The 13,783-nt window shown below is 40.3% G+C and overlaps 1 protein-coding gene across 1 annotated transcript in view; it reads left to right on the top strand.

The window, feature by feature from the left end:
* NCOA2 (nuclear receptor coactivator 2) overlaps positions 1 to 13,783 on the top strand; it is a gene marked incomplete in the record, with an annotated part of 371,591 nt that overhangs the window by 281,545 nt on the left and 76,263 nt on the right. The window contains 2 exon segments of the mRNA XM_073631781.1: positions 108 to 211; positions 12,395 to 12,572. Of these exon segments, the coding sequence (XP_073487882.1) occupies positions 108 to 211; positions 12,395 to 12,572 (282 nt within the window).

Here is a 13,783-nt window from a genome sequence, read left to right as displayed (position 1 = left end):
CTAATGGCCGCCTCTGTCTGGTATTGCTAAGTATAGTACTAGAGTATGTATACAAGCATCTCCTGGGTATTACATACTGTGTAATGTTTTATTTGTTTCTGTTTCAGAAAAAGCAGCAGCTGCAAACGAGGATGAAGTTCAGAAAGCAGACATATCCTCTACAGGCCAAAGTGTCATAGACAAGGATACACTTGGACCCATGATGCTGGAGGTATGTCTTTTTCATGTTATTACCTGTACAACAGTCAGGTCAGATACCTGTAGTTGGATTGTGCTTTGTATTTCCAAAATTTCACATTGCATTCACACCCATGTGCATAATCTTCTCACTAAAAGAACATTAAAATAGTTTATCTTGCATTTTATTCCCAATACCTTAAAGTATATGTCAGTTATGTTATTGCTTTATCTATTGCAATGTGCTTTGTATGCAGCTGGAAGCAGCTGCTGCAACATTGCGCAATAACAAATAGCAACAAGAGGCGGGACACAGAGATTAAACAAGAACGGAGACACTGGTTTCTGGAGTAGGGTACTGAGCACTTTAAAGGGTTAGTTTACCTTTACCAAAAAAAACCTACCTATGCAGGTAAGAAGCACATACCTCCCAAAGCCTTTCTGAAAAAACTCGCAGAGATGACATCTTCCTTTCCTGCCTTGTTGCAAGGACACTCCCAGCTATTACTGCTCACCTCCACCATTCCAGGTTTGATCTCTCTAATTCTGATCTCCGTGCTGCTGCAGAGGGGATGGTGAACCATGCATGCGTGGGATTTGAGAGAGCTTGCTCCTGTTATGTTGGCAGCAATGGCTGAGGCTATCTTAGCAATGTTACAACAAGGATAGGGGGCCTCTCTGAGTTATTCGTTCATGCTTTGGGAGGTATGTAAATAGCCTACACCTATCATCAATGACATTATTCAACTTTTTTCAAAGCTGCACAATTTGTTCTTGCGGAGGTGTATTTTGTGACAAAAGAAGGGCTGCAAACAAAAGTACTTCATCTAACTCTGGCTTTTTTAAATTATACACAGTATCTCACAAAAGTGAGTACACCCCTCACATTTTTGTAAATATTTTATTATATCTTTTCATGTGACAACAATGAAGAAATGACACTCTGCTACAATGTAAAGTAATGAGTGTACAGCGTGTATAACAGTGTAAATTTGCTGTCCCCTCAAAATAACTCAACACACAGTCATTAATGTCTTAACTGCTAGTAACAAACGTGAGTAAACCCCTAAGTGAAAATGTCCAAATTGAGCCCAGTTAGCCATTTTTCCTCCACAGTGTCATGTAACTCGTTAGTGTTACAAGGTCTCAGGTGTGAATGGGGAGCAGGTGTGTTAAATTTGGTGTTATTGCTCTCACTCTTTCATACTGGTCACTGGAAGTTTAACATGGCACCGCATGAATTCTCTGAGGATCTAAAAAAAAACAAAACAGTGGCTTCACAGCCGGGCGCGTACTGCGCATGCGCGAGCTGCGCTGTGAATGGCCGGGCAACTGTAAAAACGGGGTACTCGCTCCTCCGCCAAAAAAAGACATGCCAAATGTGTGTTGAGTTATTTTGAGGGGACGACAAATTTACACTGTTATACAAGCTGTACACTCACTACTTTACATTGTAGCAAAGTGTAATTTCTTCAGTGTTGTCATATGAAAAGGTATAATAAAATATTTACAAAAATGTGAGGGGTGTACTCACTTTTTTATGAGATACGGTCTATATATAAATATGGGATACGCCACTATATTTGCTGACAATATTAGGGATACACTAATATATCAGCTGACAAACAAATAGGGTTATTTGCATTTTGCCACGGAAGAAAAAAAAAAGGTGCCGATAATGACATGCTGCGTCCCATTGACTTCAATGCCAAATCGCCTCCCATCGACTTCAATGCCAAATCGCCTCCCATCGACTTCAATGCCAAATCGCCCCTCTCTCCTTCTCTATCTCTCTCCCTCTCCTTCCCTATAAATCTCCCAGGAATTTAACTTGGCTCTTTAAAGCTGGCCATAGTTTAATCGTTTATTTTTTTTTTTTGTTGATCATCCAGCTGTTCAGAAAAAAACCCATCCACACATTGAACTGAGGGTCAATGGTATTTTAGAAAGGAGAAAATAAGAGAAGTTCATTGTTAGGGGTTCAAGTCATTGTTGGAGTTTATACACTTTAAGAGTCTTCACATAGATGAATATTCATATGAATATTTAACATTTTTTAGCCAGCTAGGGGAGTTCTTTGGAGTTTGTTGAATGGTCTTTCTATAAAAGTGCTAATAGCAGACCTAAACCCCCTTTCCAGGCCAGCTTTAGTATATGTAAGGGCAGAATAAAAATGTTTTAATTAATGTCTGCACAATTCTTAATGTATTATCTTTCTAAAAAACACAACATGTATAGGTAGAATATCTGTTTATCTAACAGAGTGCTCCCTTCTGCACTATAGAACACAGCCTCTCCCATGCTCTTGTTTCTTTCTCAGCAAAATAATGCTGCTGTCTGGACTCCCAAGAGCCTATCCTGTGTTGGTAGAGGGCTCCTGGGAGATGTAGCTCTGGGGGTGTGCCTACACTAGCAGAGACTGAGCTACCCCTGAAAAAATCCCACAAGCCTGGTGATGTCATGTTGAGTAATAAAGGCTGTTTCTTGCTACAGAAACAAGGTGAAAGGTTGAATAAATAATGCTAAACTGTGCTCTAGAGGGGAGGAAGCAAGTTTGGGTTAACCTTTGGTAATACCTGGACTTGCTATCTTTTTTCTTATTACTGCTGCTTGAAATGGCACGTTGAAATTATTGAAGTGTGGAAGTCGCATTAATACTTCTAGGTCCATAATTCAGTAATAACTCAAATCCTTTTACTCACTAAGATGAACTGTAGTTCCCATCTGTAACTGAAATGAGCCACCCTCATATTTCCCTAAGGCCCAGTTCACCTAGGGGCACACCAAAGCATATGCCTGTGGAGGGCAGTGTTTACCCTCGTGGGCATGCACAGGATTCATGCAGCCTCGTACAGGCAGTCTTATTGATGTCAATTGGGACACTGTGCAGCATGGATAGACGTGTCTCCCAATATGACATCTGTGTGGGTGCAAAGCCCCAGATTGCACACTGTATAAGTTTGGGGCGGTGCACCGGAATGGATGTCGGATTGTAAGCAATGTCTGTGCAGCTGCTGCATCCCAATTAACAACATTACTGGGACTGCCTGCAGGGAACACCTGTGGATCTTTGTACAGATAAAAACAGTTCTTCATGAGCGTATGCTTTTAAGTTCCATTCACACTTGTGCGACTTGTCATATGACTTTGGACACACAAAGTCGCATGACAAGTCATAGCTCATGTATTTAATTGGAAACCGTTCAAATCTATGCAACATTAAAAGGGATCCTGCACTACTTTAATGCGACTTGAGTGCCGTAGACAGCAATGTAAAACATTCAAAAGTCACATCTAAATGTTATCAGCATCAGTTGTGCAACAATCAAAGCCAAAATCGCATCAGTAGTCACCCATCCAAAGTTGCATCAGTCGCAATGAAAAGTTACAATGGAAATCGCACGATTTTGGAGTTGCACAAGTGTGAATGGAGCCTTAAGCCTCGTACACACGATCAGATTTTCATTAATTTTTGTGTCGCATGCTAGTCTCTTGTCGAAAGTGAAGAGGTTACTCGCCATCCGAAAATTCTCGTACAGAAGAATTGAACTTCAGAAGTGACGTAATGTGTTGAATTGTTTTGTATGTGTTCTTTCATTTCTGAGCATGTGTAGTCTTCCTCTTACGATTTTTTTCTGACGAAAACCATACTGGTTAAACGAAAATCGGATGTTGTGTTCACTTACGATTAAAAATGTTATAGTCTGCACATCCAGCTTTTGTTGTACGAAAAATCAGAATCAGCTGTCGAAAGCACTGTACTAACGATCCAAAAATCGGTAGATCATTCAGACCAACTTTAACTTTCGTTTTTTTTTTAATCACGTGTACGGGCCTTTAATATGCATCGTGTGAACAAGGCCTAAATCTCCAATGGTACAATCTCCCTGCCCTAGTTCCTAGCTCTATTCCTGACCCATTTTTGGGTGTTCCCAAAGTTTGTGATACTCATTGATTAGGATAAAGCAATGTAACCCTTGTCCTATAAATGAGGAAACTGTGTTTTGTATATACAAGACAGCATAGCCATACAGGGGAAAGGAATCGAAGCCTTCCAATTTAAATCTATGCATAGCATGGTAACGCTGCTAAAAACAGAAGGTATTCACTTATCTCGCTCCATCACATATCTAAAAAATACGTTTCTTCTTTGATTTCAAGGCAGTGGGCGGAGCAATGTAAGCCATTCCTTTACACACCATGAGATGCACTTCTAGATTCACTGATATATAGTGCAACATGGCTTCATATTGGAGAGCCATTTGCTCCAAACTGCATGCAGCGGTTGTGGGCATTTTAGCCATCATCAGTGCAATGTATTGAAACAATGGTGTAGAGCAGGGATATGCAATAAGCGGACCTCCAGCTATTGCAGAACTACAAGTCCCATGAGGCATAGCAAGATTCTGACAGCCACAAGCATGACACCCAGAGGCAGAGGGATGATGGGACTTGTAGTTTTGCAACAGCTGGAGGTCCGCTAATTGCTTATCCCTGGTGTAGAGTTTGGGTGCCCAATGATAAGGTATAACCATACAGGTTCTGATTATTTTATAAAGTCAGATGCACACTTTGGATGTTTCATGCCTATAAAAGCTCTTTCTGCTGTTCTACACTGAGACAAACATGCCAGTAAGCAGAGTTCTAGAAAGAACTTGTAAATTCCCTGCAGTATTCATCATAGGAATGAATCCTTCCAAGTTCCATGGTGCTGTGTGATGATTTACACAGCGCTCCTCATTTCCTGTACATCTCACATCAGCCTCTTTTATTGACTGCTTGGCCTGACTTTGTAGATGATGGCTGAGCGTGGTTATCTCCTGAACCATTGTGCCACTTCTGCTGTCTGGATCATCTTGCTGCATGTCAGAAGCTCTTCAATAAGGAAGCATCTGCTATTTAATTGTTCCTTGAAATGTCTGCACTTATGCTTGTCAGAACACAAGTATATAGCAGTTGCCAGGCAACCAGGCATGAACTGCAATTTCTGGCAGCGAAGTAAACATCACATGACTGAGCAGAGATGAAGAACACTTATCTGTGCTTAGTGTGGATTTCTTACCAATTCATTATATGCTCTTGTACCTGCCCAAGTTAAAGTGGAATTATATGCCTTCAGTGCATTTGTTCTGTTCTTTTGCTTTCTGGAAAAACCAATAAAATAACTCAGGAGTGAGTTAATAACTCTGGACTTTTTTCAGGCTTTATTGTTTTACTGTTTTCAAAAGTGAGACCTCAGCAACTGGTTTCATTTTCTCCTATTATGTATTTGTTCAATCTGAACTCCAGGCAAATTGGCAAATGACACATTTGAGATTTCTAATTTTGTTCAGTCACTCTTCTGAATCTGGCATCCCTGCAAGACAGCACAGCCTGGTCCTGGAGCCACTCGCTGGCTGCTTTACAGAAATGTGGTCTAGCCAGTCTGATTCCCAGTCTGTAGATGGGCAAGTAGCAGGCACCCCTTTGCTCTCCCCTTCTGTGAGCATTTTTTCTGTGTTGGACTGTTAAGCCTAGTACACACAATCGGATTTTCCGACGGGAATTGTGTGATGACAGGCTGTTGGTGGAAAAATCCGACCGTTTGTACGCTTCATCGGACAATTGTCGGATTTTCTGTGGACAAATGTTGAATTGCAGGTTTTAACATTTTCCGTGGACAAATGTGTGTTGTCAGATTTTCCATGTGTGTGTACACAAGTCCGTTGGACAAAAGTCCAAAGTATAAACACGCATGCTCAGAAGCAAGGACGAGCCAGAAGCGGTCAGTCTTGTAAACTAGGGTTCGTAATGGAGAATTAACATTCGTGACCTGGCAAATTATGAAATCTCAAAATGCAGCTCACAATTCTCTTCTTCTTTATTATTATTATTATTATACAGGATTTATATGGCGCCCACAGTTTACGCAGCGCTTTACAATATAAAAGGAGACAATACAGTTACAATACAGTAAAATACAAGAGGATTAAGAGGGCCCTGCTCAGAAGAGCTTACAATCTAATAGGGTGGGGCAGGTGGTACAAAAGGTTGCTACTGTGGGGAATGAGCTGATGGAAGTGGTAGGAGATTCTTTAATGGGATAATAATGAAGCTGCTTTGATGGTGATACAGATGGAGTTATTGTAAACACATTTTCAAAGACTTTTTTTTTCTAGTGATATCAAGAATAATATTTATTATGCTTTTTGTTTTTGTTTTTTTTTTTGTTACCACAACACCATTATCTCATGGTTTTTAAGATCAAAGATACAACTATGTTGGTGTCCCTTGTCAATTTTACATTGTATTTTTTTTAAATGTAACTGCCTACTCCCAAACTGTCATTTGAAGTAAAACACATAGCCAAGTATTATTCTCCACCATTTTTTTTATTGTGCATTAAAAAAAAGAAAACAAATACAATTAGACATGCTATCTGCCAATAGAACTTAACCAAAAAGTGCATTCTATGCATCCAAAAATATAGAAAATATATCAAATCATTATTAAACCAAAAAAAAAAATATCAAAGCAATAACTCCAAGGCCAATAATAAATAACACGTTATCTCCTCCGATTCCACAACATGGCTGGTTGACGAACGGCCGTTCAGAAACTCACTGGAAAGCGCGAAATGAAAAGCACGAATCGACACTCGCCAAACTTTTCCTTGCCGTTTGTATGCAAGACAAGTTTGGGCCAACGCCCTTCAGACAAAAGTCCACGGTTTTGTTGGGCAACAATCCGATCGTGTGTACGAGGCTTAAAGCCTTCGGAAAGCAGTAGAACCTTGATTGGCTCAGAGGACTCGGTTTCCATATGTGAGATTTTTGATACTTGTGCTAGTTCTGTGTAAAATTATTTTTTGTTTTCTTAAATGAAGGAATATCCATGCTTTTAATTTATGACTACCTGGAGGTCAGCTTTAACTAGACTTATTAAGCATCATCTAATCTGGATGGATAGCCTTGCTCATAAGGCACGTTCACACCATGTCACTTTGAGTTGCATTGACTTGACAGGTTCAAAGCAAGGGCACGTATAAAACGATTGTTTTCTATGTGCCCTGTTCATGCCATTTAGGTTCATTGTAGTGCACTGCATAAAATCATTCCTTCCCTACACCCCTGTGGGCATGCCTGATGGTGAGCAGGCTGGTGTAAATGAATTTCTGTGGAAAAATAAAAACATGGTTACTTTTTGGTGTACTGCATAGTGTAGTGACATGGTGACTTTAAAAAGAATATTTTTGATTGGTTGCTACAAAACCTGTTTATCAAAGTTTGCAAAAGCTTTATTTACACAAGTGCAGTGGTTTTCCAAAGGAACCAGTCAAATCGTATTGCTTTTTTTTTTTTTTTACTTTCCCACAGAATAAGGTCACTACTGGCACATTTCCCTTTATTTTCCAGTTTTACAAACTAACCACAATATGTACCTTCACATTGGGTGCTGTGTGGTGCCTCCTCTTCCTCAGATATTCATAATCAAGTAGGCCTAAGGACTGGTTCACAGCACAGAAATGCAGTCCAGATGCGTTTCTGCATGCACTTTTTTAATGCATTCCGGTGTGTGTTTGACACGTTCCAGGTGCATAATCCTTTGGGTTTTTTTTTTCTTCTTCTTTTTTTAAATACATTTTTCTTCATTTTTGTTTTCCTTTTCTTGTGCAATGCGTTCTGCTGCATTTTTTATCCCAAGATCCAGTACAGTTCCTTGCAGAAAAAATACAGCATGTTCTACTTTTGTTGATGTTACTGGAATGCACTACAATGGTGTGAGCTTTGCCATTGGAATCCATAAACCCACAGTCCATGCTTTCCTTCTCAATGTTCTCTTGTGTGTAAGGAGTTACAAGCCTAATTATGTGTGTGTGTGTGTGTGTACAGGTCAAGAGGAGGAGTATTTATTTATTATTATTACAGGTACTTGTACAGCGCCATCAATTTATGCAGCGTTTTACATATATATTGTACATTTACATCAGTCCCTGCCCTTTAAGGAGCCTACACTCTAAGGTCCCTAACTCCCATTCATACATACACATACTAGGGACAATTTTAGACAGGATCTGATTAACCTACCAGCATGTCTTTTGGAGCGCAGGAGGAAACCTGTGTACCCTGGGGAAACCGACACAGGGAGAACATGCAGATAGTGTCATGGTTGGGATTCGAAGCGGTGACCTTAGTGCTGTCACGCAGAAGTGCTAATCACTTAGCCACTGAGTATTGAACTGAATGGCGTAATACACCAGTGTTTGAATGGCTCCCCAACACGTCTAATTGGTGGACGTGTATTGCTGTGCAATGCACTGACAGAAAATCTACATTTACCTCTTTTGGTGAATTTTTTTGGTGCCTTAATGCACCACAGTAGTTTAAATGGGCCCTAAATTTAGCCCCACACCTGTACATGCATCAGTTATCTCAGGTTCCATTGGAATTTTCAATCGCTTTTGGAGGTCATAGTAAGGCACATCAAACTACACTTTAAGGCTGGCCATACATGGGTCGAATTTTGAAAGAATTTTCTTTTGAAAATCAGAAAATTTGTGCATTTTGTGATCTGATGGTGCCACCATTGATTTTGAAATTCGACCAACCAAGCCTTCAATTTCACCTCATGTTGCTACAGAAAAGAATTTTCGTGGCAGGGAATCTTCTTTTCTTTCCGAGAATTTTATTTTCTTGCACATGCGCATTTCTTTTTCGATTACATTTCTCGCACGAATATCCCATCATTGATTAGAAAATCGTTCGTTTTTCAAAAAGTTTCCAACATGTCTGATTACTCAAATTCCATGGCTGCGCCAAAATCAGCTGTTGCTGCAGCCCATTAATGGTGCGAAATTCGAACGAATATTCTTAGATAATATTATCTAAATTCGACCTGTGTATTGCCTGCCTAAGAGTCTAATTCTAATGTTTTTTTTCCACCCAATTTTACAGCTGGAATTCTGATTGAAAGTTGTTTACAGGAAAATGTTTTTTGGTTAAATGTTCCTATTTACAGTAGAAGATCAAATAGTTGAGTATACTAAACAATCTAGGACCACTTTCACAACACTCAAGTCTGTCACTCTGGCCAGTTGTTTCTGTTCAATTTATAAAAAAAGAATATTGTAAAATGATTGAGAAATCCCCACATCCAGCTTGGTTTCTCACAGCTGATAGATCTGTAAATATTGTCAGCTTGGAGGTTCCTACTCTGGAGCAATAACTAATATGAACTCTTCCTGGTTCCTCATCAGTCCCAGCAGGAGTTCTTTATCATCTGTTTTCTCTGTGTGGGCTCAAAGTAAAGTTCTGAGTATAATGTATTCAGTCCATGTGTTTTGAAGCAAGTGTAGATAGATAAACAGATGAATCATGAAATTAAACCCACTTGTGCATCCCAGCACATAATTCATGCATTAAGTTTGGTCTGGAAACCAATTTTTATTTTCTAGACTCATCTCACATAATGCTTGATTAATATTCCTTTATCCATTGCGTAAAGTACAAATAGAGGTGATGGATAGCAGATCTTCATATTAAAGGAAAACCTCTGAGAATACAAATGTATATCCAGGGATTTAAACCTAGATTTTTGTTTTAATTTATGCAGAAATGGCCGTTCTGAATGTTACTCATCAGTTCACACGAGGTTCTGTTTGGGGATGGCATTGCATTGTAAGGAATGGCCAGCCCGTTTACACACAATACAGAAACCGTGTTGTACTGCAGACTGATTACATTTAATGATCGAAGCCTAGAAAGAACTTTGTGTCACTCTAAATGGGCAAAGGTGAATTGCTAGATTCATATTGATTCTTTGATGTGATGTTTTGCATGGAGATTAGAAAGGAAAACTATTCTGTAATTTTCATTGAGTGCACAGGTTGTCCAAATTTTTTACATGCCTTGTTTTAGATTTTTACGAGTAGATGTCTTTTCTTTTTCAACAATATAAATGATTGTGTAATCTGCATGGTAGCTATACAACTGCAGAGGCAGAATTATGATAAAAGGCATATAAGCAGTGTATAATTTATATTTAGTCGGACCTTAAACACACTTGGGACAAAAACTGTATCAAAGCACAATAATTGTTGCACTACTAAGCAAAATACAATATGTGTATTTTGTAAGCAAATATGCCTGTTCCATCTACATTGGAAACTTGACTTACATTTGTTTAGTTTAAACTTTAACATTTACCTCATAGCAACCCTCAAGACCATAAGTCAGTGGTCATCAACCCTGTCCTCAGGGCCCACTAACAGGCCAGGTTTGTAAGATAACTGAAATACATCACAGGTGATATCATTTGCTGCTCAGTGATTGCAGTATTCTAGTCTGCATCTCCCCAAGGTAATACATAAAACCTGGCCTGTTAGTGGGCCCTGAGGACAGGGTTGATGACCACTGTCATAAGTGTTAACATGGTGCTGAATGTTTTTTTTACCTTCATGCATTCTAAACCATGGGCTCCCGCTGCTTTCAATCACAGCCAGTGAGGAAGGAGTCTTATGGACGCACAGAGCAGGGCTCAGGAGCGAGCATGCACAAGTGCCCCCATAGCAAGCAGCTTGCCATGGGGGCACTCTGAGAAGGGGAGGGTCCAGGAGCGCTGGTGGAGGACCTGAGAAGAGGAGAATCAGAGCTGCTCTGTGTAAACCAATTGCACAGAGCGGGTAAGTATAACATGTTTATTGTTTTTAAAAAAATTAAAATCTCTTTTAATATCACTATAAATCTTCAGCTGTCTAGTATAAAAGGCACCTTCAGTATCTTGCGATGGAACAATCTTGATACCCAAAATCTTGGTGGCTTAAGGTTGGGTTAGACGGATCAACATTTAGCCTGTTCAGCAGGGAGCAGCTGATTTTCGATCTGTGTGTGGTCCTCCAAGCTGGGCAGAAGTTGATCAGCTACACTGGAAATATTTAATTGATCAGCAGCTGTAGCCAGTGATCAGTGTATTCTGACAACGGAGAGTCCTGCTGTCAATATACAATGTTGCAGTGGTGAGGATTCCTCAATCTATCTCACTTGGATGGGGGAATCTGTCTTTTTTTTTTTCTTTTTCTTCTTCGATCAGCCCACCAGCTGAACAAAAAAAAAATCTAACATTGTTTACACGGCTCTAGTATGCAATTTTCTCTACCTTGTTATCTAGTCAGGGGCCTGGGCTTCCTACTGATCAGTGAGGCAACCCACTGCCTTGGTTCCTCCAGTAGCTTAGGCTAGGGTTGGTTGAGTCTAGGCTGTCAACCAGGAATTCTGTTGAAAACTCCATTCCTGACCCCCCACAGGCTTCAGTGGCCCTGGAATGCTGTGTGTAAAACCTGACTATATTATACAATTGAACACCTAAGACCCCTCTGATTTCAGGTACAATTTTAATGCAGTCAGTAAGTGACATAATATTATTCAAACAGTATAGTCTACTTCACAGATCATTGCCTACTGTATTTTGAGGGAAATGGCCTGTCCAGCTTACTCGTGCTATTCATATCAGCTTGGTATTGTCAATGCTGAACTAAGAGCCTTTTCATGCTGACAGCGCAGGGGCATCGGCGGTTAAGTGCTACTAAAACGCGGCGCTTTACCATAGTTTTAGAGGCGCTATTCGGCCGCTAGCGGTGCAGATTTAACCCCCGCTAGCGGCCAAACAAAGGGTTAAAAGCGCCCGCAAAGCGCAGGTGCCGAGGCGCTTCAGCAGCACTGCCCATTGATTTCAATGAGCAGGGGCGTTTTAGAAGCGCTGTATACACCGCTCCTAAAGGGCTTCAAACATTCTGCTTGCAGGACTTTTTGATGTCCTGCCAGCGCAGCTCCCCAGTGTGAAAGCACTCAGACTTTCACACTGGGATTGCAGATGAGGCATTTTTCAGGCGCTTTACAGGCGCCATTTTTAGCGGTAAAGCGTCTGAAAAACGCCTCCAGTGTGAAAGGGGTCTTATAGTATGGCCCAGTTGTGACAGACTTCCTGGTGTGTTGATCATGTAATAACAACAAGATCCCCTCCTCCCTGTGATGTATGTTGTACTCGCTGACAAATAAAATAACAATAATTTTTATAAATGTGTTTTTTTTTTTTATTATTGCATAGAGAATACAAAGTGAGACTCAAAACTGAACAGTCTGTAGCTTACATATTTGTTGCTGTGCTGGTGATACAATCATGTTTTGCATGGGGTTAAATGGCGGGCATTCTGTAATGTATTGTACATTTTCTTTTTCTCCAGGCCCTGGATGGGTTCTTCTTTGTGGTGAACCGTGACGGGAATGTGGTATTTGTCTCTGAGAATGTGACTCAGTATCTCCGGTACAACCAAGAAGAGCTAATGAATACCAGTGTATATAACATTCTTCATGTTGGAGATCACAACGAGTTAATCAAAAACCTGCTGCCAAAGTCTTTAGGTAACAGAGTTTTTTTTTAGTTTTCATTGAAAAGCTGCTGCTGTGTCAGTGGTGATGAACACGGCTTGTAGCTCTTGTAGTTACAGACTTTGCTTCAAATAGCAGTGGGCCATGCGGAGACCATCTGTTGCTATAGGCCGCTTATTCTTTTACCCTACCCTTTATTAATACAAAGACTTGAGATGCACAGTGTTCTTTCTACCATATTTAATTTTATCAGTGGGGTACATATATGGGTTGAAGGCTCATTCCCTTAAATTTGGAGAAAAGTCTTTTGTTTTCTAGTCTTTTTCCATGTTCTGTTTTATAAGGCACACTTCTGACACTCTGAAGTGCTTATTATCTCTCTGTAGTTAACTTCTACACAGCCAGATTATCACACACCATGTTCAAACTGGTCACATAGCTTGCCTTTATTAGGCCTTGTATGGCCATCCTTAAAGTGTTACTAAACCCAGGACACTGCATTCACTATATCTGGTCTCCCACAGTACACAGAACATGGAAATGCAATTATTTTAGTAAATATAAACTGCTCAATACCATTTCTCATCAGCAGTTAGTCTTGTGACTTCTATCAAGGTGAACTTAGCCTTTAATTTCCCCAGAAAGCACTAGCTGTCTGGGGATACCGCTGTCATTAGATAGTCAGCCAGATCAGGGGACACTCCTAATATCTGTTGGGGTTTCTAGGGTCAGCAGAGTACCCCAGAGAGGGGCTCTCTGGCTAGAAGTGCCTGATTTTTTTTTTTTTTTTCTTTTCAAGGAGTGTGGCGAATAGGGCACTCTGGATAACATGGAGACTTTAACAAACAGCAAACAGTACATGACTGGCTCATGAGATGTGATTAATGCACCACAGCAGCATTTCAGAAGAGGGAAGCACACTCTATAGGAAAAACAAAGTAGAGAAGAAGGCGCTTCTAAGTGCAGTAATAAAACACTTTAATGACAAGGAAGGGTTAAAAACACTTGCAAGATAGAAGTGAAAAACAGGCCTATCAATGAATCCATAACATCCAGCGGGATGCCTTCTTGGGGGTGGGGCGGGGGTGGGCGGGACTGATAATGACTGCCATATCATTAGTTGATATGGCAGTATGCAATGGAATAAAATGCAGCAAAAAAACACTGGATTTTATTCCATTACTGCCATCTAATGATATGGCAGTCATGATCAGTCCCGCCCACCCCTGACTCTCATATAAACC

Source organism: Aquarana catesbeiana, linkage group LG05, assembly GCF_042186555.1.
Source record: "Aquarana catesbeiana isolate 2022-GZ linkage group LG05, ASM4218655v1, whole genome shotgun sequence".
NCBI lineage: Eukaryota > Metazoa > Chordata > Amphibia > Anura > Ranidae > Aquarana > Aquarana catesbeiana.
The sequence above is the reverse complement of the archived record's forward strand: the minus strand, read 5'-3'. Positions and strand labels throughout refer to the sequence as shown.